Here is a 22610-nt window from a genome sequence, read left to right as displayed (position 1 = left end):
CTGAGATGTTTTTATTTCTTTTAAAACAAAGAAATGTTAAGATTTACAAAATATCTGTTTAAAAGAATGAACCTTCCCACCTGAGCCTGCCATCCAATGAGAGGATGCTGGCTGCAGCTGGGGGCGGGGCTTAGAGTCACCTGTACAGCATGTTGTGGCCTCCACTAGGAGGTGCTGTGAGATCACTATGATGTCATCTCTTTTCATGAGGTCATCGCTGCATGTTCTGGCGGGCGAACTCCTCCGCCCATCTCAGAGCCTCGGTGATGTCATTGCTACTCCCTGTTCCCTTGGCAACCAGCGTTGAGCCCCCGGCGCTCCCCCCGAGGTGACGGCACACCGCAACCGCCCAATCAGAGGCCGGGAGAGACGTTGAGTCCTGAGGAGGGAGAACACAGCCAATCAGAAGCTCCGAACGTGACACATGCCCCTGTGATGTCACTGACAGGTGGGTTTTGATTACCTTGGGAACCTGGCAGGCACACAGAACCTTCCCAGAATGCCTCTGGTGAGCGAGCAGCATCACATGGCTGAGAGGAGAGACGGAGCTCAGCTGGTTCACTGTCTTCATCACAACCTGAAACATCAGGGCAGGTGGTGATGTCACAGTGATGACATCATACAGTCACCACCTCCATACTGCAAACCTCATTTCTTTCGAATTTTTTCATTTTACCTCCTCTCTCTCTCTCCTGTTGATTTTTATGTTGCGTCTTGTCTGTTGTTGTTTGTTGTTTACTGTTTACCTGTGTGTTATTGTGACATTTTGTTTTGGTCTTTGTGTATTTAAACCAGACGTCAGTCGACTTGTAAAAAGTCTCTAATGTAGTTTACAAAAGATCTGAGACAGAAAAATAAAATATCATTAATATCATGAAACGGTTTGTTTGATTTTTCCATGTGGAAATATATATAAATGTATATATATATATGTATATACACACACACACACACACAGTACTGTGTATACATATACAGTCAAGCCTGAAATGATTCATACCCCTGGCAAATTTTGACTTAAAGTTACTTTTATTCAACCAGCAAGTTTTTTTTTGACCAGAAAAGACACAGGCTTCTCCCAGAAGATAATAAGACGTCGCTGAAGATGAATGGGCAAAAATACCAGTGGAGACATGCAGAAAGCTGGTCAGCAATTATAGGAAGTGTTTGATTGCTGTAATAGCCAATAAAGGCTTTCTATTGATTATTGAGAAGGGAATGAATAATTTTGGACTTCCCACTTTTTGTTCAGATGTAAATAAAAGCTGAGATATTTTTTTCCACAATGATTCCTCTTGTACATCGTCTTATCTTCTGGGAGAAGCCTGTGTCATTTCCGGTCAAAAAAAACTTGCTGGTTGAATAAAAGTAACTTTAAGTCAAAATTTGCCAGGGGTATGAATCATTTCAGGCTTGACTGTATGTGTGTGTGTGTATATATATATATATATATATATATATACACACACACACACACACACACACACACACACACACACACACACACAGTACTGTGCAAAAGTTTTAGGCAGATGTGAAAAAGCGCTGTAAACTAAGAATGCTTTCAAAAATGGAAGTGTTAATAGTTTATTTTCATCAATTAACAAAATGCAGTGAATGAACAGAAGAGAAATATAAATCAAATCAATATTTGCTGTGACTGCCATTTGCCTTCAAAACAGCCTCAATTCTTCTAGGTTCACTTGCACACAGTTTTTGAAGGAACTCGGCCGGTAGGTTGTTCCAAACATCTCTGAGAACTACCCACAGATCTTCTGTGGATGTTGGCTTCCTCAAATCCTTCTGTCTCTTCATGTAATCCCAGACAGACTGGAGGGGGTCAGGGTCAGGGCTCTGTGGGGGCCGTAACATCACTCCCAGGACTTCTTCTTCTTTATGCTGAAGATAGTTCTTAATGACATTTGCTGTATGTTTGGGGTCGTTGTCCTGCTGCAGAATAAATTTGGGGCCAATCATACGCCTCCCTGGTGGTATTGCATGATGCATAAGTATCTGCCTGTATTTCTCAGCACTGAGGACACCATTATTCCTGACCAAATCTCCAACTCCATTTGTAGAAATGCAGCCCCAAACTTACAAGGAACCTCCACCATGCTTCACTGTTGCCTACAGACACTCATTATCGTACCGCTCTCCAGCCCTTCGGCGAACAAACTGCTACAGCCAAATATTTCAAATTTTGACTCATCAGTCCAGAGCACCTGCTGCCATTTTTCTGCACCCCAGTTCCTATGTTTTCGTGCATAGTTGAGTCGCTTGGCCTCGTTTCCATGTCAGAGGCTTTTTGGCTGCAACTCTTCCATGAAGACCACTTCTGGCCAGACAGTAGACGGGTGTAACTGGGTCCCGCTGGTTTCTGCCAGTTCTGAGCTGATGGAGCTGCTGGACATCTTCTGATTTCGAAGGGAAATAAGCTCGATGTGTTTTTCATCTGCTGCACTAAGTTTCCTTGGCCGACCACTGCGTCTACAACCCTCAACGTTGCCTGTTCCTTTGTGCTTCTTCAAAAGAGCTTGAACAGCACATCTTGAAACCCCAGTCTGCTTTGAAATCTTTGTCCGGGAGACACCTTGCTGATGCAGTATAACTACCTTGTGTCTTGTTGCTGTGCTCAGTCTTGCCATGGTGTATGACCTGTGACATGAAACTGTCTTCCACAACCTCACCTTGGTAGCAGAGTTTGGCTGTTCCTCACCCAGTTTTAAGCCTCCTACACAGCTGTTTCTGTTTCAATTAATGACTGTGTTTCAACCTACATGTGAAACTGATGATCATTAGCACCTGTTTGGTATAACTGGTTGATCATACACTTGACTATAATCCTACAAAATCCCTGACTTTGTGCAAGTGTACCTGTAAGAATCGATGCTAGTTTGAAGGCAAAGGGTAGTAACACCAAATATTGATTTGATTTAGATTTTTATTTTGTTCGCTCACTTTGCATTTTGTAAATTGATATTTTATCTGTTTTTTATTTTTGATCTTTTTATGAGTGAACAGTTTAATCCAGATCGTGTGTAAAGATAAATCATTATTAGTAGTAGTTTATACAGTTAGCTAATACTTCAGCTTGTTCTCACCGACAGAGAGTCCGTCTCCACCGAGTCCACCACAAGATCCTTCCTGCCGTTCTTCTCCAGCAGAGCCTGAGCTCTTCCTGCAGCCTGAGCAAAGCATGATGGGAAAACACACAATCAGAGCAGCAGAAAAAAACATGAAGGACAGGAGACTATCCACCAGGTGGAGACACCAACACATTCCACTAACTGTTTCCCATCAGCTGATTAATGTCAACACAACAACCCAGACTTTGTTTACTCCTCCCCCAGCTGATTGTGTGATGCTCAGGTGTGTCTCAGGTGTGTGTGTTCACCTCTCTGGTCTCCAGCTTCCTGACGGTGGTGTTACTGGTCCTCTGCAGAGCTCTAAGTCGACCCTGCAGCTCTCTGCGCTGCCACTGAGGGAGGGGGGTGTTATCTACAGCCTGACAGACACAGCACAGGGTCAAACTACACAGCACGTCATCATGTCTGACTGGCTACAGTGCATCTTGGGTAGTATACCTACATCAGAGAGGATTCCGACATCCTTGGCAAGACGCTGGGCGGAGACAATAGTGGCAGGGGCGGAGCCTGTCAGTCTGGCTGAGAGAGAGTCCACATCCTGAGACAAAACCTGAACCGCCTCCCGAGCCTGAGAACACGGAGGGTTTAAAGGAGCAGGCCCACATTTAATTTATTTTATCTTCAGATATAACAGTGGAGATGGACATTACTCTGTAACATCTGTAATACCTATAACACCTGTAACATCTGTAACACCTGTAACATCTGTAACACCTGTAACATCTGTAACACCTGTAACATCTATAACATGTGTAACATCTATAACACCTGTAACATCTATAACACCTGTAACATCTGTAACATGTGTAACATCTATAACACCTGTAACATCTATAACACCTGTAACATCTATGACATCTATAACACCTGTTACACCTGTAACATCTATAATACCTGTTACACCTGTAACATCTGTAACATGTGTAACATCTATAACACCTGTAACATCTATAACACCTGTAATATCTGTAACAACTGTAACATCTATAACACCTGTAACATCTGTAACACCTGTAACATCTATAACACCTTTAACATCTGTAACACCTGTAATATCTGTAACACCTGTAACATCTATGACATCTATAACACCTGTTACACCTGTAACATCTATAACACCTGTTACACCTGTAACATCTGTAACACCTATAACACCTGTTACATCTATGACATCTATAACACCTGTTACACCTGTTACATCTATAACACCTGTTACACCTGTAACACCTGTAACATCTATAACACCTGTTACACCTGTAACATCTGTAACACCTATAACACCTGTTACATCTATGACATCTATAACACCTGTTACACCTGTTACATCTATAACACCTGTTACACCTGTAACATCTATAACACCTGTTACATCTGTAACACCTGTTACACCTGTAACATCTGTAACACCTGTTACACCTGTAACATCTATAACACCTGTTACATCTGTAACACCTGTTACACCTGTAACATCTGTAACACCTGTTACACCTGTAACATCTATAACACCTGTTACACCTGTTACATCTATAACACCTGTTACACCTGTAACATCTATAAAACCTGTAACATCTATGACATCTATGACATCTGTTACACCTGTAACATCTATAACAACTGTTACACCTGTAACATCTATAACACCTGTTACACCTGTAACATCTGTAACATCTATAACACCTGTTACACCTGTAACATCTATAACACCTGTTACACCTGTAACATCTGTAACATCTATAACACCTGTTACACCTGTAACATCTATAACACCTGTTACACCTGTAACATCTGTAACATCTATAACACCTGTTACACCTGTAACATCTGGCTGTGGAGAAGACAGACAGGCGTAACATCTTTCACTGACCCGTGTGGCGTCCTGTCCCGTCACAGCGATGATGCGACTGATTCCTTTCACCATCTGTCTCTCAGAGACAATCACCAGATCCTCTATAGCTCCAGTCTGGAGCAGGTGACTGAACACAGAGAGAGAGGCTGCAGCTGAGACAGGGTTTAACACCTGGTTCAATACCCGGTTTAACACCTGGTTTACATAAAGGTGACCTGGATTAATTACTGTGACTGTTAGTGTGGACAACGTCTCTGTGTGACTTCTTTGTACACTGTGTGTTACTGCTGTTTCATGCTGTTTCTGAGTGTGTGCAGGTGAACAGGTGAATAGGTGTTTCAGTCTCACGTTCCACAGCAGAGCTCCACAGACGTCTCTCTGTCTGTATTGTCGTCCAACAGCTCAGAGACCGGGACCGCCACCGACACCACCCGAACCGGGTCAGGATAGACCTGCAGAGACAGACAGTCAGTCAGTCAGTCAGTCAGTCAGTCAGTCAGTCAGTCAGTCAGTCAGCCATACAGACAGACAGACAGACAGACAGACAGACAGACAGTACACCTGGAGACAGTCTTAGCTCACCTCGTCCACTGTCCTCAGTCCCCTGATGCTCCTGGCTCTCTGCAGAGGAAGCTCCTGGCTGTGGACGATCTGATTGGCTGAGACAATGTCGTTAACACACTTCTCTACCTGCTGCAGCTGAGAGATGCTCAGAGAACGCTGAGGAGGGAAAAGACAAGACGTCACTGTGACAAGTGATGAAGCAAAGCAGCACAGGTGAGTGATGAAGATACTGGAAATGCAGCATGTGACCAAACAGGAAGTCCCAACACCTGCTGCACGTCACACAAGGTGAGCAGGTGAGGAGAGTCAGTTAGTTAGTCAGGTAGGTAGGTAGTTAGTTGTTTCACCTTGACACTGAAGTCAAAGCGCAGGCGATCAGCTGACACATGAGACCCTCTCTGTTGGACTGAAGGACCCAGAACTGTCCTCAGAGCAAAGTTCAGGATGTGAGTCGCCGTGTGTTTCACCATACAGGACAACCTGTGGACCTGGGGGGGCAGAGAGAGGGGGGAGGGCGGTGGGTGGGGGGGTCAGCAATGTTCAAACCGATCACAACCTGATGATTCACCGACTGGTGTTACAGGACAGAGAGCAGGTTTACTACATTCAGGATCTGGGTTCATGTTTACCTGGTCCAGGTGTAGCTGGACCTGGTCCCCGGTCTTCAGGCTGTCAGCTGTGGTCACCTGATGGACCACGTACCCCCCCGCCAGGACCACATCCTCTACGGGGAATGGCACGTCCTGAGAGACAGGAGACACCTGTCAGACCGCAGCTACCCATGATGCATTTCTTATATGAGAGGGTGGCTCACCTGCTGTCCGTCACGGGTGAAGTAGCCGCAGTCATGTGACTGCCCCCCCTGCTCGGAGTAGAAACAGGTCTGGTCCAGGATGACCCCACAGCGCTGACCCTCAGTGACCTCCGACACAAGAGCCTGACCATCGTACAGAGCCAGGACTGTCGCACGGCATGCTGGGAATACTGAGGAGAGACAGACGAGGTTACCTGTCTGGGCCGAGCACAGAGGGTCAGGTGTGTTACCTGTGCAGTTGGGAGTCAGTCCTCGTACTGTAGCGGTCCTGATCCAGTCTGTACTGGTATTTGAGGCCGTCATCGGTGTGAGGGACGGCGAGACGCTGAAGCTCCGCCAGACTGAGGATGTCCAACATCACCTGAGACCGCTCACCTGACTGCTCACCTGACGCCACCTGACACACACAGACAGCTGTTTGATGACATCATCATCATCTGAGAGCAAATGATCCGATTCTGATCCTCAATGAACAAGTAGTTTGATCAAACAGCCCTTCACAGTAAAAGCCCTTCAGAATAAGAGCCCTTCGCAGTAAAAGCCCTTCAAAATAAGAGCCCTCCACAGTGAGTCATGCAGCGCCTTCATGATAGGGAAACCAGGTGCATTATGGGAGCTAATGTCCCCATAAGTCTGTAACCTGCTGGAGCAGACAGTGGACTGTTTCCATGGTAACACACATCAGAGTGAAGCCTCACCTTGTGGTTCTCTGCGATCAGTCGGTCCAGTTCCTGAGGGTCCACCTGAACTCCTTTCTCCTCCAGAATAAGGTCCACCAGGTCCAGAGGAAAACCCAGGTCCCTGTGCAGAGACCAGGCCACCGAGGCTGGGACACAATACAGGTTTATTACAGACAGGACCAGAGACCAAAGTCTGGGTCCTCCTGTCTCAGACCTCCTCCAGAGTCAGACTGGACCAGGACCAGGACCCTGACCAGGGCCAGGACCCTGACCAGGGCCAGGACCTCCAGTGCTGCTGCTCTTTAATATCTGTGGATGGGAGTTGTAGGAAGTGAGAGGTGAACTGACCGGGGAAGACTCCATGTTTGTAGTCCATCTTGTTGAGCGTGCGGTGGATCAGCCTGCTGCCCTGCTGCAGAGAAGACAGGAAGTGATCCTCGTTCTCATTGATGACGTCCATGATCTGAGGGAGGATCAACTTCCTGTTACATTATCCAGCTGATCATTGTCAAACTCATCAATAAGTAAACCACGTGGACTCACCCGGTCTGCCTCCCTGTGGAGCTCCGGATACACGTTACCCTGAAACGGAGGGGCACAGGTGACAAGTGACATCATTTCCTGTCTCTTCTCTCAGTTTTTGTTAGATTTGATCAGATCTCTGAAGATAAATAAAACCTCACTAATCATTTAATTATTCATGATGTGATGTCATCAGTTCATAAAGGTGAAGTGATGACATCACAGCGTCCACACAGGTGTGTCGTGGTCACCTGGTCAGAGGCATTATGGGAGATGTATTTTACCAGGGTGTGGACGACGGTAGGAACCAGGCTAGCCAGCGCTCCCTGAGGAGCCTGAAGAACCTCGACACAGAACCGAACCGCACGCCGCAGAATCCTCCTCAGGACCAACCTGACACACACACACACACACACACACACACACACATAAACAAACAGCATTGGTGGTTTGTTTTTACAACCAGCTGATTGGCTGTCCAGTGCTCTGACAGCTGATTGGTGGAGGACTCACTCAGCTCCTGACATGCCTGGATGAACTCCGTCAGCGATACAGACGGACAGAGTGCGGATGTGGTCCGACACCACCCTGTATGCCATGTCCACCTTCCCATGGTCCGCTGCACCCATCCTGCCGCTGTATGGCCCCACCCTCGACCTCTGAGGACACACACATCACCGTGACAGATGTATCACCCTGACAACCAACACATCACCATGACAACACGTGTCAGTCCTCGCTACATCTGCTCCCTCATGGATATGTGGTGGCATCCCCACACCTGGTCTACCTGGTGTCATGACGGACTAGCTGGTGGACTAGCTGGTGTCATGGCGGACTAGCTGGTGTCATGGCAGACTAGCTGGTGTCATGGCGGACTAGCTGGTGTCATGGCGGACTAGCTGGTGTCATGGCGGACTAGCTGGTGTCATGGCAGACTAGCTGGTGTCATGGCGGACTAGCTGGTGTCATGGCGGACTACCTGGTGGATGTCGTGGATCAGGGGGGTGAACAGGTCCGTGTCGTAGTTTGATCTCTTTCCCTGCAGAACGCTCACCAGTCTCTCCAGTCCCATCCCAGTATCCACACTGAACTGGGGCAGCAGCCGCAGACTGTTGTCCACCTCCCTGATCACACACACACACACACACACACACACACACACACACACACACACACACACACACACACACACACACACACACACACCATCAGAGAAACCCCCTAATGGACTGAACTGGTTTGATGTGGTCCAGGTGTGTGTGTGGACCTGTTGTACTGCATGAAGACCAGGTTCCAGATCTCCACCACATCAGGACTGTCAGCGTTGACCAGCGACGCAGCGTCTCGTCCCCCAACATGGTCGTAGTGGATCTCGGTGCAGGGGCCACAGGGACCAGAGTCCCCCATCTCCCAGAAGTTCTCCTTCAGGCCAAACGGCAGGAGGCGACTGGGGGGGACCCTGAGGAGACATCAGTGACATCATCACTGACATCATCACTGACACTGACATCATCACTGACACTGACATAATCTCTGACATCATCACTGACATCATCACTGACATCATCACTGACATAATCTCTGACATAATCTCTGACATCATCACTGACACAATCTCTGACATCATCACTTACACTGACATCATCACTGACATCATCACTGACATCATCACTGACACTGACATAATCTCTGACATCATCACTGACATAATCTCTGATATCATCACTGATACAATCTCTGACATCATCACTTACACTGACATAATCTCTGACATCATCACTGACATCATCACTGACATTAACATCATCACTGACATCATCACTTACACTGACATCATCACTGACATCATCACTGACACTGACATAATCTCTGACATCATCACTGATGATGGTCCTGGTCCCTCTGACTGGGTGTTCTGACACCAGGACCAGGTCCAGCCTGTCCCCCTTCACTTTCAGACACCATCTTTAGACTCGTACCCGATGTCCAACCAGATCTGTCGAGTGTCCTCATCAGCTGTTAGACCTGATGCAGCATCGCCAGCAAAGTAAGACACGTACAGTCTGTCGGCAGGTATCCCATAATGCTCTGTGAGGAGGCTCCATGCCATCAAGCACGCCTCCTCCTGAACACAGACAAAAAAAATCAGTTGTGGTGATGTTGGACAGTTTTCTCTCCCAGTGTAAACAGGCAGTGACCCACCCCCCCATAAACAGGAAGTGACCCTCTCCCTCAAACCTTGAAGTAGTCTCCAAATGACCAGTTTCCCAGCATCTCGAAGAAGGTGTGGTGGTACACGTCCCGGCCCACGTCCTCCAGGTCGTTGTGTTTGCCTCCGGCTCGGACACATTTCTGACTGTTGACCACTCTGCGGTATGACGCCATGTCACTGCGGGGGTCCACCGTCCCCAGGAAGATGGGCTTGAACTGAAACAGCCAAAGAAGAAGACAGCCATGTGTGTTTGCAGTGATTGACTAAACAATCAGGTCAAAGGTCACATCAAGACTGACTACAGAGCTAGTATTAATGGACCTGAGTGACCTGACCTGCTGTAAACCCTGAGCTTTCACTCTAACGTCACTCAGTCGTAATCAGTCTCAGTTCGTGTTTGTTAATTAACCTGAATACTGATTACACAGTCAGTTTATCATCAGTCAATGCTGCGTTCACAGGACTCTTATTTTGAAATCGTTAGCTAACAGCCACCAGATTGCAGCGGGTCTCAGAAACAGAACAGACCAGACCGGACCGGACCGGACCGGACCGGGTCTATACTGACCTGGTTCATGCCGGCGTTGACGAACAGCAGGCTGGGGTCTCCTCGGGGCCGGACCGGGGACGACGGGACCAGCAGATGTCCGTGTTTCTGCCGGAAGAAGTCCAGGAAGGTGCTCCGGATCCCGGCAGCGGACAGCTCCGGAGGACAGCCGCTGAAGGAGCGAGCTGAACGGGCAGAGAGGAGGCCCGGCCGCCCGCCGACCGGCCGAAGCCTCCGGAGCAGCAGTCTGAACATCTGGACCGGATCAAACTAAGATAGACCCGGAGACAGACTGAAACCGAACCATGTCACCCCTGTCAGACTACGGGTGGTTATGAGGTTATGATGCGCATGCGCACTCTGACCGCCTCTTCTTCTTGTAATGAACATTAAACAGGGAGAGCTTCACCGCCACCTGCTGTTCAGACTGCTCAGTCCTCCGATCATATATCGATAAACACCGATGTATTGATTCTAATCATCGTCATCAGGTTCTCTCTCACACACGTGAACCGTTGAATAATAATAAAATATTTACACTGTGGTATCACTGTTACGTGTTATACTGTGTTATATTATGTGTCTTAGTGTTGGTTTCTCTCTTTATTCTGAATTCTATGTTTGAAGACTGGTCAGAGTTTCTGTGTCAATCTTCTTCTTCTTCTTTTCATATTTAACAGTTGAACGTTAGATTTCTGAGTTTCAGTTGGTCCGTGAACGCCTCAGCAGCGGCGAGCGGCCTCGCACTGATGAGATTTGATTAAACTCACCTGTCGGGGTGACGGCAGCGGAGTCACCGCGACGGAACGGCACGGAGGAGCCAGAGTTTACCGTGGAGCTGTGGTTCTCTGAGCGGCGGCGGGATGCAGAAAGGCCTGAAGAAGTACTTCATCAACATGGACGAGTACCTGTCCAGTCTGGGACTCTACCGGAAGATGGTGGCCCGGGACGCGTCCAGTCTGTTCCGAGCCGTGTCAGAGCAGGTGAGCCGGGCTAAAGCTAACAGCTAGAGAGAGAGAGAGAGAGAGAGAGAGAGAGAGAAAACACGTGATTAACGCCTGTTAATCAGATTAAAACAGGGTCACACTCACTTTTTTGTTGCCATGGAAACTGATTAGACTGCAGGAAGTACTATGAGGATAAACTGCTGTTACACTGTGTGTGTGTGTGTGTGTGTGTGTGTGTGTAGTTGTATTACTCTCAGAACTACCATCAGAAAATCCGTCAGGACTGCGCCAACTTCATGAGAACCAATAGAAGCAACTTTGAACCAGTAAGTTCACCTGTGGTCATGTGACATCATGTCTCCCCCTCTAACCAACTAACTAACTGACCAACTGTTGACCAGCTATTGACCAGATCTGTGTCTGTTTCCTGTTTCAGTTTGTTGAAGGCTCGTTTGAGAAATACCTGGAGCGTCTGGAGGACCCCAAGGTGAGCTGCTGTAACCTTTGACCTTTGAGTTCACTGACAGCTGTGAGCAGGTGTGTTGGTGTGTAACAGTATCTGTTTGCAGGAGACAGTGGGTCAGGTGGAGATCAAGGCTCTGTCTCAGCTCTACAGGTGAGGAACACACACTGCTAATCAGCTGAGATTTAGTCAGCTGTTTCCATGGTGTCAGTGTGTTTGTTGGCAGGTTACCAGGGTTACGACAGTTGTTTTTTTTAAGGGTTTTATGAAGTAAGAAACATCTGATAGACGTGTGTGTGTTTGTGTTTGTGTGTGTAGGCGTTGTTTCCTGATCTATCGTTACCCAGGGAAACCAGCCACAGTGATCTCAGAGGACGACTTTGTGGACAAGGTGAAGGAGAGACCACGCCTCTTTCTGGAGCCTCTCCTCTCATTGGCTCACAGATCAGCAGGTCACATGATAATAAACTCTGTGATGTGATTGGTCAGTGCTGACTGTCAGTCTTCTGTGTTGCCAGGTGATGCTGTGTTGCTCCATCAACGGTCATTATGACATTGTTTACCTGAGGAGTTACCCCACCTCTGCCGCCCTCTGTCAGTGTGAGTACTCATCAGTGATTGGTCGATCAGGGTGTGTGTATATGCTCTACACTCAGAGGTGTGTGTCTGTGTGTGTGTGCGCAGCTCTCCTGTACGAGCTGCTCTACACTCAGGTGTTTGGGGTGGAGGAGGCGGAGCTCTGTCAGGCCATGGAGACCTTCAGGGTCGGAGGTCGTCGCTATAGAAACAGTCCATCAGTGTGTAGTGATGCTGACATCGGCTATGACACACCTGAGGACCGAGGACAAAGGTACACACACACACACCTTTGTGTTTGTAGATCTGTTGACAGGTGATGTAAATGATGACCTCTTATCTATGATGCTGATGATCACATGATCACTGAGGAAATGCTGTGTAATGACCCTCATCACTTCCTGTTTGTTGTCAGTGTGTGGCATTCACAGACAGGTGTTTGTTTCATCCTGCAGGGAGGAGGTGGAGGCGGGTGGAGCTGCTGAGGAGAAACCCAGAGCTGTGGCAGATGACACAAAGGTGGGAGGGGTAATGAAGGGGGGGGTCAGCTGAACAAACATCTATGACCGCAGTGAACCGTCTATTGCCATCAGGACCAGGTTCAGATTCTCAAACCACCTGAGCTCAGAGTTGAACTGGTTTCATGTTGTGCAGCCTCCTGCAGAAGCCCCGCCCCCCTCCAGACTGTGTCTCACCTACAAAGTGATGAAGTCTCTGGATGGAGAGGTTTACAGAAACCTGGAGTTTGACGTGTGGCAGGACACCTGCAAAGGTAACACACAGGTGACACACAGGTAACACACAGTCCTGAGTTCTGATTCATACCCTGATGATGAATGTAAAACAGCCAGGTGGTCCAGGTGTAACACTCTGATTGGTCGTCTGCCTGCCTTGTCATGGATTATCTCTGCCACAGTTATGACATCACGATGAGCTCACTAACAGGTGTGTACTTGTAATAATCGCATGACTGTGCTGTGTGTGACAGAGATGCAGAAGACGGACTACATGGTGTTCGCAGGGAGACAGTACTTCCTGGGAGACAAGTGTCAGGTAAGAAAACACACCTGTATTTATCAGCTGATACACAACCTCCAGAACATCAGCTGACCTTCAAACAACTGATGTTTAAAAACAACTGGAGCTTCTCTAGTTTCTATTATTCCTCCACCCCGGCAACAGTCAGAGCTGGTGGCCATTTTGTTTTCAGGTTGTCCGTCCGTCAGTCTCATTGTCGTGGACACGATATCTCAGCAACACCTTGACGTAACTCCTTCAAATTTGGCACAAACATTCACCTGGACTCAAGGATGAACTGATTGGTCAAAAGTCAGTGTGACCTCACAAAGCGCGTTTTAGCCATTACTCAAGACTTCACACAAATGGTTAATATTTTATGACTGGATAAACAGGATGTAACCTGAGACTAGTTTGAGGCAATTTAACCAGACTAAGTAGCGCCCCCATGAGGCGGAGATGTAAATAAACAGTATGAAGTTTGTCCTGAGGAAAAACCAAGCGATTTATCCTCTGTACGGTGGCCTTTCTAGGACATCTCAGACTGTCAGTCAGCTGACTAGGCAAGGAGCTTAATGCTAATGTTGAACAGATCATGTGACATATGAACCCCGTCACAGTGTGTGTGGGGTGTGTTTTCAGGTGCGTCTGGAGCCAAAGGGGAAGTACTACAATGCCTTCATCCAGGAAGTAGGAACACACTCATCAGCCGTCACTGTCTTCATCGAGGAGCTGGGAGAGAAGTAACACACACAACCTAAACCTGATTCTAACATTAACCCTAAGACCAGGTCTGAATCAGCCATCTGGACTAGTGAGACCCGATGGTCTTAAAGTTAAACTGACGGTCATGAAGATGCTTTAATATGTTGCTCTCTCAGACACCTGGTTCCTCTGACGGATCTGAAACCAGTGAATCCAGTTCCTGCCTGGAACGTTGCTGCTCCCATTAGAAAAGGAGATCTGGGTACGTTTCTCTGAGATCCAGTTCTCCCTGTGATTACCATAACGTTCTCCTGACCTACTGTGACGTTCTCCTGACCTACTGTAACGTTCTCCTGACATCCTGTAACATTCTCCTGACCTACCATAACGTTCTCCTGCTACTGTAACGTTCTCCTGACCTCCTGTAACATTCTCCTGACCTACCATAACGTTCTCCTGACCTACTGTAACGTTCTCCTGACCTCCTGTAACATTCTCCTGACCTACTGTAACGTTCTCCTGACCTCCTGTAACATTCTCCTGACCTACTGTAACGTTCTCCTGACCTCCTGTAACATTCTCCTGACCTACTGTAACGTTCTCCTGACCTCCTGTAACATTCTCCTGACCTACTGTAACGTTCTCCTGACCTCCTGTAACGTTCTCCTGACCTCCTGTAACATTCTCCTGACCTACTGTAACGTTCTCCTGACCTCCTGTAACATTCTCCTGACCTACTGTAACGTTCTCCTGACCTACTGTAACGTTCTCCTGACCTCCTGTAACATTCTCCTGACCTACTGTAACGTTCTCCTGACCTCCTGTAACGTTCTCCTGACCTACCGTAACGTTCTCCTGACCTACCATAACGTTCTCCTGACCTACCGTTACTTTTTCCTGACCTCCTGTAACGTTCTCCTGACCTACCATAACGTTTTCCTGACCTACCGTTACTTTTTCCTGACCTCCTGTAACGTTCTCCTGACCTACTGTAACGTTCTCCTGACCTACCGTTACTTTTTCCTGACCTCCTGTAACGTTCTCCTGACCTACCATAACGTTTTCCTGACCTACCGTAACGACTCTCTGATTACCATAACGATGTCCTGTAGTGCTCTGTCTTTGTCTCTGTCCTCGTCTCTTCCCATCTCCCTCAGACTCAGACTCTCGTGGTCAGCGCCATCACCGTCATCGTTACTTCAGGAAGTCTCGGGGTAGCAGTGGGTTGAAGGGGGCGGAGCTGCTGTTGCCACCGCCCTCTTCATACGGAGGGCCCGCCCCCTCCACTCTGCCCCCTCGCTTCCAGCCGGCAGGGCATCCCCGCCCACCCCCTCCTCCATCACCTGGAACAATGACCTATGACCCCTATGCCCCCCCACACCACCATCCCCATACAGCTAGACCTCCTCGCTACGGAGCGTCCAGGTGGGAGCTGGTACTTGTGTCACTTGCTCAGTTGTACCATAAAAGAAACCACATCCTGATACTGAGGAGCTCCTGTGTGTGTGTGTGTGTGTGTGTGTGTGTGTGTGTGTGTGTGTGTGTGTGTCTAATGGATTGTGGTCAGAAGCTCAACCCGTTTCCTGAACCGTCACCTGATTGGTCCGCAGCTGACCTATTATCACCCTGGCAGAAGATATTACCACGACTACGAAAATTACACCTTCAGGTCTCGGTAAACAGCAACATCATTATATTCTGTAATCATATAGATAAATTATTTATTGTTAATAGTTCACACACCAACGAGAAAAAATTAAAATGTTTGTCTCGTTTTTAACAGGATTATTCATCAAGCATCAGCTGATGTGTTAATGTGAATATTTAATATTGTCTATTCAATAAGATGCAATAGTGACATACCTGACACGTGGTTACCATAGCAACTCATTTCTAAAATACAAACGGAGTCAAACTGTTATTCTAGGGACAGCAGTTCATTATTTCGCAGCTCCTCCGACCTTTTACCAAACGGGAAGTTAATGTGTTGTTTCAGAAACATTAAAGTTCAAATCATCAGAAGGTTTTTACTCGTGTCTGTTCAGGCGGAGCCGCCGTCAGCTGGTCGCAGCTCTCAACAAAGAATGTCAGTTTGGTTTCCTGCCGGAGACGGTGGAGGAGCCGGCCGATCTGGACGCAGCGATCGCATACTACCAGCTGGACGACGCCAGTGACACAGTCTTCCCGCCACTGCCGGTGAGAACCAAAAACCAGATGATACAGAAATATTAGAGCGGACAAACAGGATGTCCTCCAGGTGTTACTGAAGCAGATCTCTGGACACGTGACGTCAGTCAGCTGGTTCACCTGTGACATCATACAGAGACTCTGACTGGACACCTGGAGGCTCAGCCTGTAGCTTCAGTCCAGTGAATATGGTGACAGATTCTGTAAATGGTCATGTTTCCATGGTAACATAATAATGTTCCCATGTATTTAATAAGGTATCTGATTTCCCAAAGGGTCCAGCTGTGGCTCCTCCCCCCAACATGGGTGCCCCTCCCCCTGGCACCTCCTACAGAGTTCAGAGAGGGTCGGGGCCCCTCCCCCCTGCACCTCCACCTGGAAACACCCCGGTCTGCTCATCAGAGGAGGACCAGGAGGACACAAGCACTGTGGAGGACCAGGGTGAGGAATGATATCAATAATCAATAAATCAATATATATTTATAAGAGATAAAACAGACAGGAAGTTCTCAGATGAGTCCGGACCAGAGTATGCCTGCCTCTCCTTCATTCTTTCTTTCATTCATTGTTTGAGATACTCTGCACTTCCTGCAGATGTTTCACATTAAAAGCGTAACAGTAACTCAAAGGATGTAACCCCTCCCACTCCTGTAGACTTTTAATCTGGAAGATTCTGCAGGAAGTGTTGAGTGTTAATCATAAAGTAGAATAAATGTATTTACACTGAATCCTGTACCAGGCTTTAATTTTGTATAACACACCTGAGGTGATGTTTCCTGTCTGTCTCAGGTGAGTACACAGAGGAATACATCTACAGCGCTCAGGGTGAGTGATGCTGTCTGACAGGAAGTCTGTCCTCGGTTCACAGCAGCTGCTGACTTTAGTTTAAACTGTTTCAGATCAGAGCTACCAGACCTCCGGTGTTTACACTGCCACTGAGCCCCCCCCCAACCAGGTAACACACCTGACCTCTGACCTGCAGAGTCTAACCTGAAGCACAGTTCTCTCCACCTGTCAACAAGTCATTCTGCTCCTATGCCGCCCCCCGCATCTTTTAATGTGATCGGATCACGTGATCAGTGATGTCACAGAGCTGCAGTGAGGGAGGGTTTCTTTTATGTTTTCTCTTATTATGAAAGGATGAGCAGGAAGGAGGACCTGCTGACTCTCCACCAAGAACAGACCTGAACTACAACTACACACAGCAGGTACACAAACTCTCTCTCTCACACACACACACACACACACACACACACACACACACACTGCTGCAAATCTTCAGATCAGAGGAACAGGTGATCAAATGATTGATTATCAAGCAGCTCAACATCAATCATCAATCATCAGTACGAACTTCATTCATTAGGCTTCAGCCTGAGTCAGTCACTGATTGGCTGCTGGTGTTTTACTGTGTGTGTGTGTGTGTTTCAGGTAGTGAAGCCATTAGCTGTCATCTGCTCTTCACCGTCCTCTTCCTCCTCCTCACCCTCCTCTCCATCATCACATGTACCTGCAGCTGCTCACCTGCCGCCAACTGCACACACACAGCCACGCTCAGGTACACACACACACACACACACACACACACACACACACACACACACACACACACACACAGTGACAGCCTCCTCTTCTGTCTCTAGCGGCCATGACGGTTTCAGCTTCTTCTCCCTGGTTGGTTAACGAGCTGGGTGAGCCTCTCTGCACCATGGTGGCTCCTCCCCCTTACTCCTACGACCCTAACGGCAGCGACTTTCCCCGAGGTCAGAGGTCAAACTCTATCTAATGTTAGACCTCCCACACTGGTCTGCTTCCTCACTCGTGTGTGTGTGTGTGTGTGTGTGTGTGTGTGTGTGTAGACTGCAGAGTCCTCCAGTATTACTTCAACTTAGGAGTCCAGGTAAGAGACACACAGAGCTGCAGAGGCCAGTAACACCAGTTACTCTCTGTAGTAAACAGGAAGTCAAACTGCTGCATGTTTCTTTAAATATCAGGTGTACATGAGATGCAGGTTAACTCACTGTTAACCCCCCCCACACACACACAGTGGTACCATCAGAGCTGTTGGCAGCAGCAGCAGCAGACGTACGCCCCCACCTCACCAGAGGCCTCCTACACCTACCAGCACTACCCCCCCTACCTGAGCCAGGAGCCCCTGCACGGTAAGACCCACGCTGCCTCTGATTGGCTCCTGTAGGTGTCAACCACCACCCAGCAGTCTGGTCACTGAGGAAAGGCCTTCACAATAAGAGTACCATTATGATCACAGAGCTTTCACAATAAGAGTTTTATTAAGGAGATGTTGGAGGGTGTGGTTGGTTAGTTAGTTAGTTAGTTAGTTAGTTAGTTAGTTAGTTGGTTGGTTGGTTGGTTGGTCGGTCGGTCCTTACAGAGGTCAGTTCTTACAGTGGTTGTTTAGTTAGTTGGTTGGGTTGTCGGTTGGTTGGTTGGTTGGTTAGGCCTTACAGGGGTTAGTGAGGTGGTTGCTGACTTAGTTGGTGACTTAGTTAGTTGCTGAGTTGGCTAGTTGGTGAGGGAGTTTAGTGGTTCACAGGAAGTAGATCTCCTTCCTGTAACTGACCCAATCCTGGTCTTCTGCCCCCAGCTGCCCCTCAGTCCTACCCTGAGGCAGGTCGTGGCCCCCATCAGCCCCCTTCAAACTACCCAGAATCCACCAGGGCAGGAGATGGACAGACAGACGGACACAGCAGTGGTCAGTGCTGATGACACACCTTTACTTGTGGACACCCCTGACACACGATCTAAACATTCAGTCAAGTTTTTTATTGATTTTGTCCCCTCCCCCTGCACAGGCCCCACCCCATCTATGGAAGGATCCTCCCCCTCCTCCATTAGCTCCGCCCCTCTAGGTTCCACCCCCTGCCCTGCTCTCCTGTACCCGGATCAGACGCCTCTCCCCCCTCCCCCGATGCTTCACTTGCCATATGAAGCTCCGCCCCCGGCCACCTACCTACCCTCCGCTCCTCACCCTGCTCATCCTCACCCTGCTCACCTCCCCCATCACTCCTCCTTCCACTGCCTCCCCCCGACTGCCCACTGGGGGACGCTCCAGACCGGAAGCCACGCCCCGCGAGTTTACTGCTCCGCCCCTAACCCCACCCATGTCGTTGGTTACATTACAGCCCCGCCCCCCCACCACACAGCCACACACTACATCCCCCCCACCATCTAACACACACATCAACCTCACTTGTTAGCACGCAGCTAATGACAGGAGAACCTCATAATTTCAGACATGGGAGGTTTCCAGGGGACGGACCAGAGAAAACGATTGAGAAAATTTCAAAATAAAAAAAATTATAATTGAAAAAAGTTCAAGCAACATAGTTAAAGTTCAAATAAATACGTAAATAAATAATGTGGTAAATTTTCTTTTCAAAGTGAACTGATGATTAAAAGTTTTTTGGTATTGAGGTTTTCCTGTTGTAGCATGTTAGCATGTTAGCTTCACATCACAACAACACATTAGCTGTTAGCTTGTGGCTAAATTGCCTTTTTCAGTTGTTTTATTTACAGAACTAAATACCTCCGACACAACTCATCTGCCTCAGTCACATCCTGTTCCAAATGTTAAACTCGTTAATGAGCAGCTCGTTAAAGTGAGACAGAGGCCTCCTTGCGGTTTCCATGGCAACACAGGTGGTAGCATCACAGGTTGTCATAGTGACAGGTGTGGAGGGTGGAGTCGACACAGCTGCCTGAGAAAACCAGATTTTTTGTTTAAAGTTTGTCAGTCTTGAGTTTGGAGTTTGTTTGGAGTGTCAGCCAGCCAATCACAGAGAGGGGCGGGGCTGCAGGCTGGGCATGGTCAGCCCCTGTTTATTGAAGAGGGGGATGTATTTATGTTGATATTCAAACTGGTGATGGTGATTGTTTTGTTCCTGGGAGAATAAAGTTTGTTTTTCACCAGCAGACGAGTGTCGATCGGGTTTTTTCATTAGTGAGAACAATCACATGTTCACAGGTGCCACCTGACTCACCTGGCTCAGGACTGTTCTGCAGCAGCTCCTCATAAATCCTCTCCTGTGTAGAATCAGATGTGGAGCTCTGACGTCAGGTGGAGGTGAGGTGAAACCACCCTGAGGTTCATGGTGAGGATGATGAGGGTGAGTGAATATAAACATCTGGTTTTATGAAGAATAAACAAACATCTGGCAAGGGTGACTTTACTATGTTATAAGAATTTACCATATAAAGTGTTAGCATGTTAGCATGCTACATCAGCATTCATCTCTAATGAGGAAGTGAGGCTTTGGACAGGTGTGAACTGTGACCCGCTGGTCAGGAATTCATGACAATCCATCAGTCCCCCCCCCCACCCAAGACGTTGTTGTCTGTGTGCATCATGTGTCGTCATGGTAACAGCTCAGCAGGGATCTCTACAGTCCAGAGGTCACGACTTCCTCGGGCGCTCAGCGGCTCCTTCAGCCAGCGAGGATTGGACAGGTGAGTCAGGTGTTTCTCCTGCAGACCAATCAGAATGGCTGAACGCTCCAGCTGCTGTAGTTCCTCCCCCTGCGTGGAGGCGGGGCAGAGCCAGGTCCTGCCCACATCCACCAGTCCTGAAAGAGATTTACTTCCACAGGTGATGTGTTCAGGGACGCCTCGTGAACAGGAAAATCAGAGAAAACAGATATCATCTCCCACCTGCTACCACACCACGGCCGAACCTCTCCCCAGACTCCAGTAGCTCTTGGATTTTAGCCGGGTTCATCCCCAGCGGGTCGCTCAGCACCGCCCGCCACTCGTCCCCCTCCCAGTCCCGCCAGGCGATGTGGACCGCCAGGGTCAGGTTCTCCAGCGGAGCCAGCAGGGGCCTCCAGCGGCTCTCCACCGTCTTCACCCCGTCCAGAACCAGACCGGCGTACGGCTGTCGAAACGACAGGCACTGCACCTGCACCGACATGTCTGCGAAACAAACGCACCCCGGGAGGAGGGGAGTATATTTCATGTGCAAACAGACATCTGTTTTTCCTTCTAAAATCTAATTTGTGTGAAACTGCATCAAACTGATTAGTGGAGTTCAGTGTGAAACTCACTGAGTGTTAGTCAGAGATGATACCATACACAGACTCATTGATTTCCTGTGTAATCCACAGCTTTTTATCTTCCCGCCGATTTATCCAGGAAACTTAAACTGTTGATGAAAGTTGTTTCATCATCTAACGTGTATTCGTATATAAACAAGGAAACATTAATTAGCAAGAGTTTTGAATGGAGTTCGCGAGACACTACCCGGAAGTCTATAACTAAGAGCCCTTGAACTGGATACAGATTTTATCTCCTTGCATCTGGATCTTTTTAGCTCGTTTACTTTTTATATACAATCTGTGCTCGTGCACGCAGATGCAGGACAAGTTGTGCAGACCGGAAGTCTTATCTAAACAAAATGCTCCGTTTGTAGAATCAACCTGTGATTATTTTCCCCAGTCGTCCGCAGCTGAGGCGCCAATACACTGATGTGTTCATGCTGAATTAACCAGGAAACTGCTCGTTTGGTTCAGTTATTTCATCTTCTATCGAACTGAATCTATCGACAGATCAGGAAAGAAACATTAATTTGGTACATTTTTTAATGGAGTTTGGCGCGGACCGTTTTCCGTACAGCGCGTGACGTTGCACGGCGGGAGATCTGGAGAGGTGAAAACTCTTTGATGAAAGTCGCTTAATATTTACAGGTTGATCAAAGTTCAACGTCTTTAATCGGCAGTAAATCTAACTTTATTTAAACCAACAGTCTGAACGACTCACAGCCAGCTCCAGATCCCTGCTGCTCTGCTCCTGTAACCGCCTCCTGTCTGAGCAGCGTTTCTTCTTCTGTGTGGAATAACGTGCAGCCAGTCAACAGCCCAGGGGTTATACTGCCCTCCACTTGGCTGTGGAAGTAACTACAGTAAGTACTTCAGAGCAACTTTGAGGTACGTGTACTTTACTTTAAACTTCACTCAGTTCAGAGGGAAATATTGAATTTTCTGCTCCACGTTATTTTAACAGCTTCAGTTACTAGTTACAGTGATTTTCCCTCTAAACTTCTGTCATGGTTTTATTTAAATAAATGATCCAATATCTCACCAATAATCAAAGATCAGAGACAACAGGTTTGTTCTTCAGAACTAACCCTATCATCATATCATCATAATGATGTCACCATATATCATCATATATCAGTCAGAGACCTGGACTTTACCTTTAATACTTTAACACGTTGCTGATGATACTCCTGGACTTTTACTATAATAAAAGTATTTTTATTTTGTTGTACTGGTACTTTTACTGCAATAAAGGCTCTGAATACCTCAACTCTGAGGTCAGAAACTAAGTTACCATGGTGATCTAGCCTAGTTACTATGGTGATTACCC

The 22610-nt window shown here is 47.8% G+C and overlaps 3 protein-coding genes across 5 annotated transcripts; 1 reads left to right on the top strand and 2 right to left on the bottom strand.

Annotated features, from left to right (window-relative positions):
* aars2 (alanyl-tRNA synthetase 2, mitochondrial) lies at positions 1–10830 on the bottom strand. Of its 3 annotated transcripts, XM_022766687.1 has the most exons (22): positions 10356–10828; positions 9814–10002; positions 9555–9700; positions 8843–9034; positions 8555–8699; positions 8086–8231; positions 7857–7965; positions 7594–7632; positions 7399–7513; positions 7069–7196; positions 6629–6767; positions 6371–6540; positions 6186–6299; positions 5904–6044; positions 5575–5712; positions 5341–5444; positions 5011–5119; positions 3589–3714; positions 3395–3505; positions 3102–3185; positions 464–577; positions 1–379 (listed from the first exon to the last, which is right to left on the bottom strand). In XM_022766687.1, the coding sequence occupies exons 1-22, from the start codon at positions 10587–10589 to the stop codon at positions 212–214; spliced, it is 2961 nt and encodes a 986-aa protein (XP_022622408.1). In that variant the 5' UTR covers positions 10590–10828; the 3' UTR covers positions 1–211. The 3 variants fall into 3 exon arrangements, with proteins under 3 accessions (XP_022622408.1, XP_022622409.1, XP_022622410.1); XM_022766688.1 differs by lacking the exons at positions 1–379; positions 464–577 and adding an exon at positions 768–841 and having other exon boundaries at positions 10356–10830; XM_022766689.1 differs by lacking the exons at positions 1–379; positions 464–577; positions 3102–3185; ... (5 more) ...; positions 5904–6044; positions 6629–6767 and having other exon boundaries at positions 6194–6299; positions 10356–10830.
* Positions 10831–11139: 309 nt separating this feature from the next.
* On the top strand, positions 11140–19422 carry LOC111237584 (putative bifunctional UDP-N-acetylglucosamine transferase and deubiquitinase ALG13). Its single transcript, XM_022766730.1, has 25 exons — positions 11140–11317; positions 11524–11607; positions 11718–11768; positions 11851–11897; positions 12063–12135; positions 12263–12344; positions 12429–12594; positions 12776–12839; positions 12975–13092; positions 13309–13373; positions 13980–14080; positions 14219–14304; positions 15200–15467; positions 15610–15717; positions 16088–16238; positions 16505–16670; positions 17019–17054; positions 17129–17184; positions 17369–17437; positions 17661–17787; positions 17873–17992; positions 18089–18129; positions 18277–18391; positions 18835–18942; positions 19043–19422. Exons 1-25 carry the CDS (start codon positions 11198–11200, stop codon positions 19420–19422), a joined length of 2802 nt encoding a protein of 933 aa, XP_022622451.1. The 5' UTR covers positions 11140–11197.
* On the bottom strand, positions 19422–22052 carry LOC111237553 (protein CXorf40A-like). The gene is made up of 3 exons (XM_022766686.1): positions 22002–22052; positions 20898–21158; positions 19422–20812 (listed from the first exon to the last, which is right to left on the bottom strand). The coding sequence occupies exons 2-3, from the start codon at positions 21154–21156 to the stop codon at positions 20604–20606; spliced, it is 468 nt and encodes a 155-aa protein (XP_022622407.1). The 5' UTR covers positions 21157–21158; positions 22002–22052; the 3' UTR covers positions 19422–20603.
* Positions 22053–22610: the final 558 nt, after the last annotated feature.

Source organism: Seriola dumerili, unplaced genomic scaffold (genome assembly GCF_002260705.1).
Source record: "Seriola dumerili isolate Sdu_G_001 unplaced genomic scaffold, Sdu_1.0 BDQW01001001.1, whole genome shotgun sequence".
Taxonomy (NCBI): domain Eukaryota; kingdom Metazoa; phylum Chordata; class Actinopteri; order Carangiformes; family Carangidae; genus Seriola; species Seriola dumerili.
This window is presented reverse-complemented; position numbering and strand designations above follow the sequence as displayed.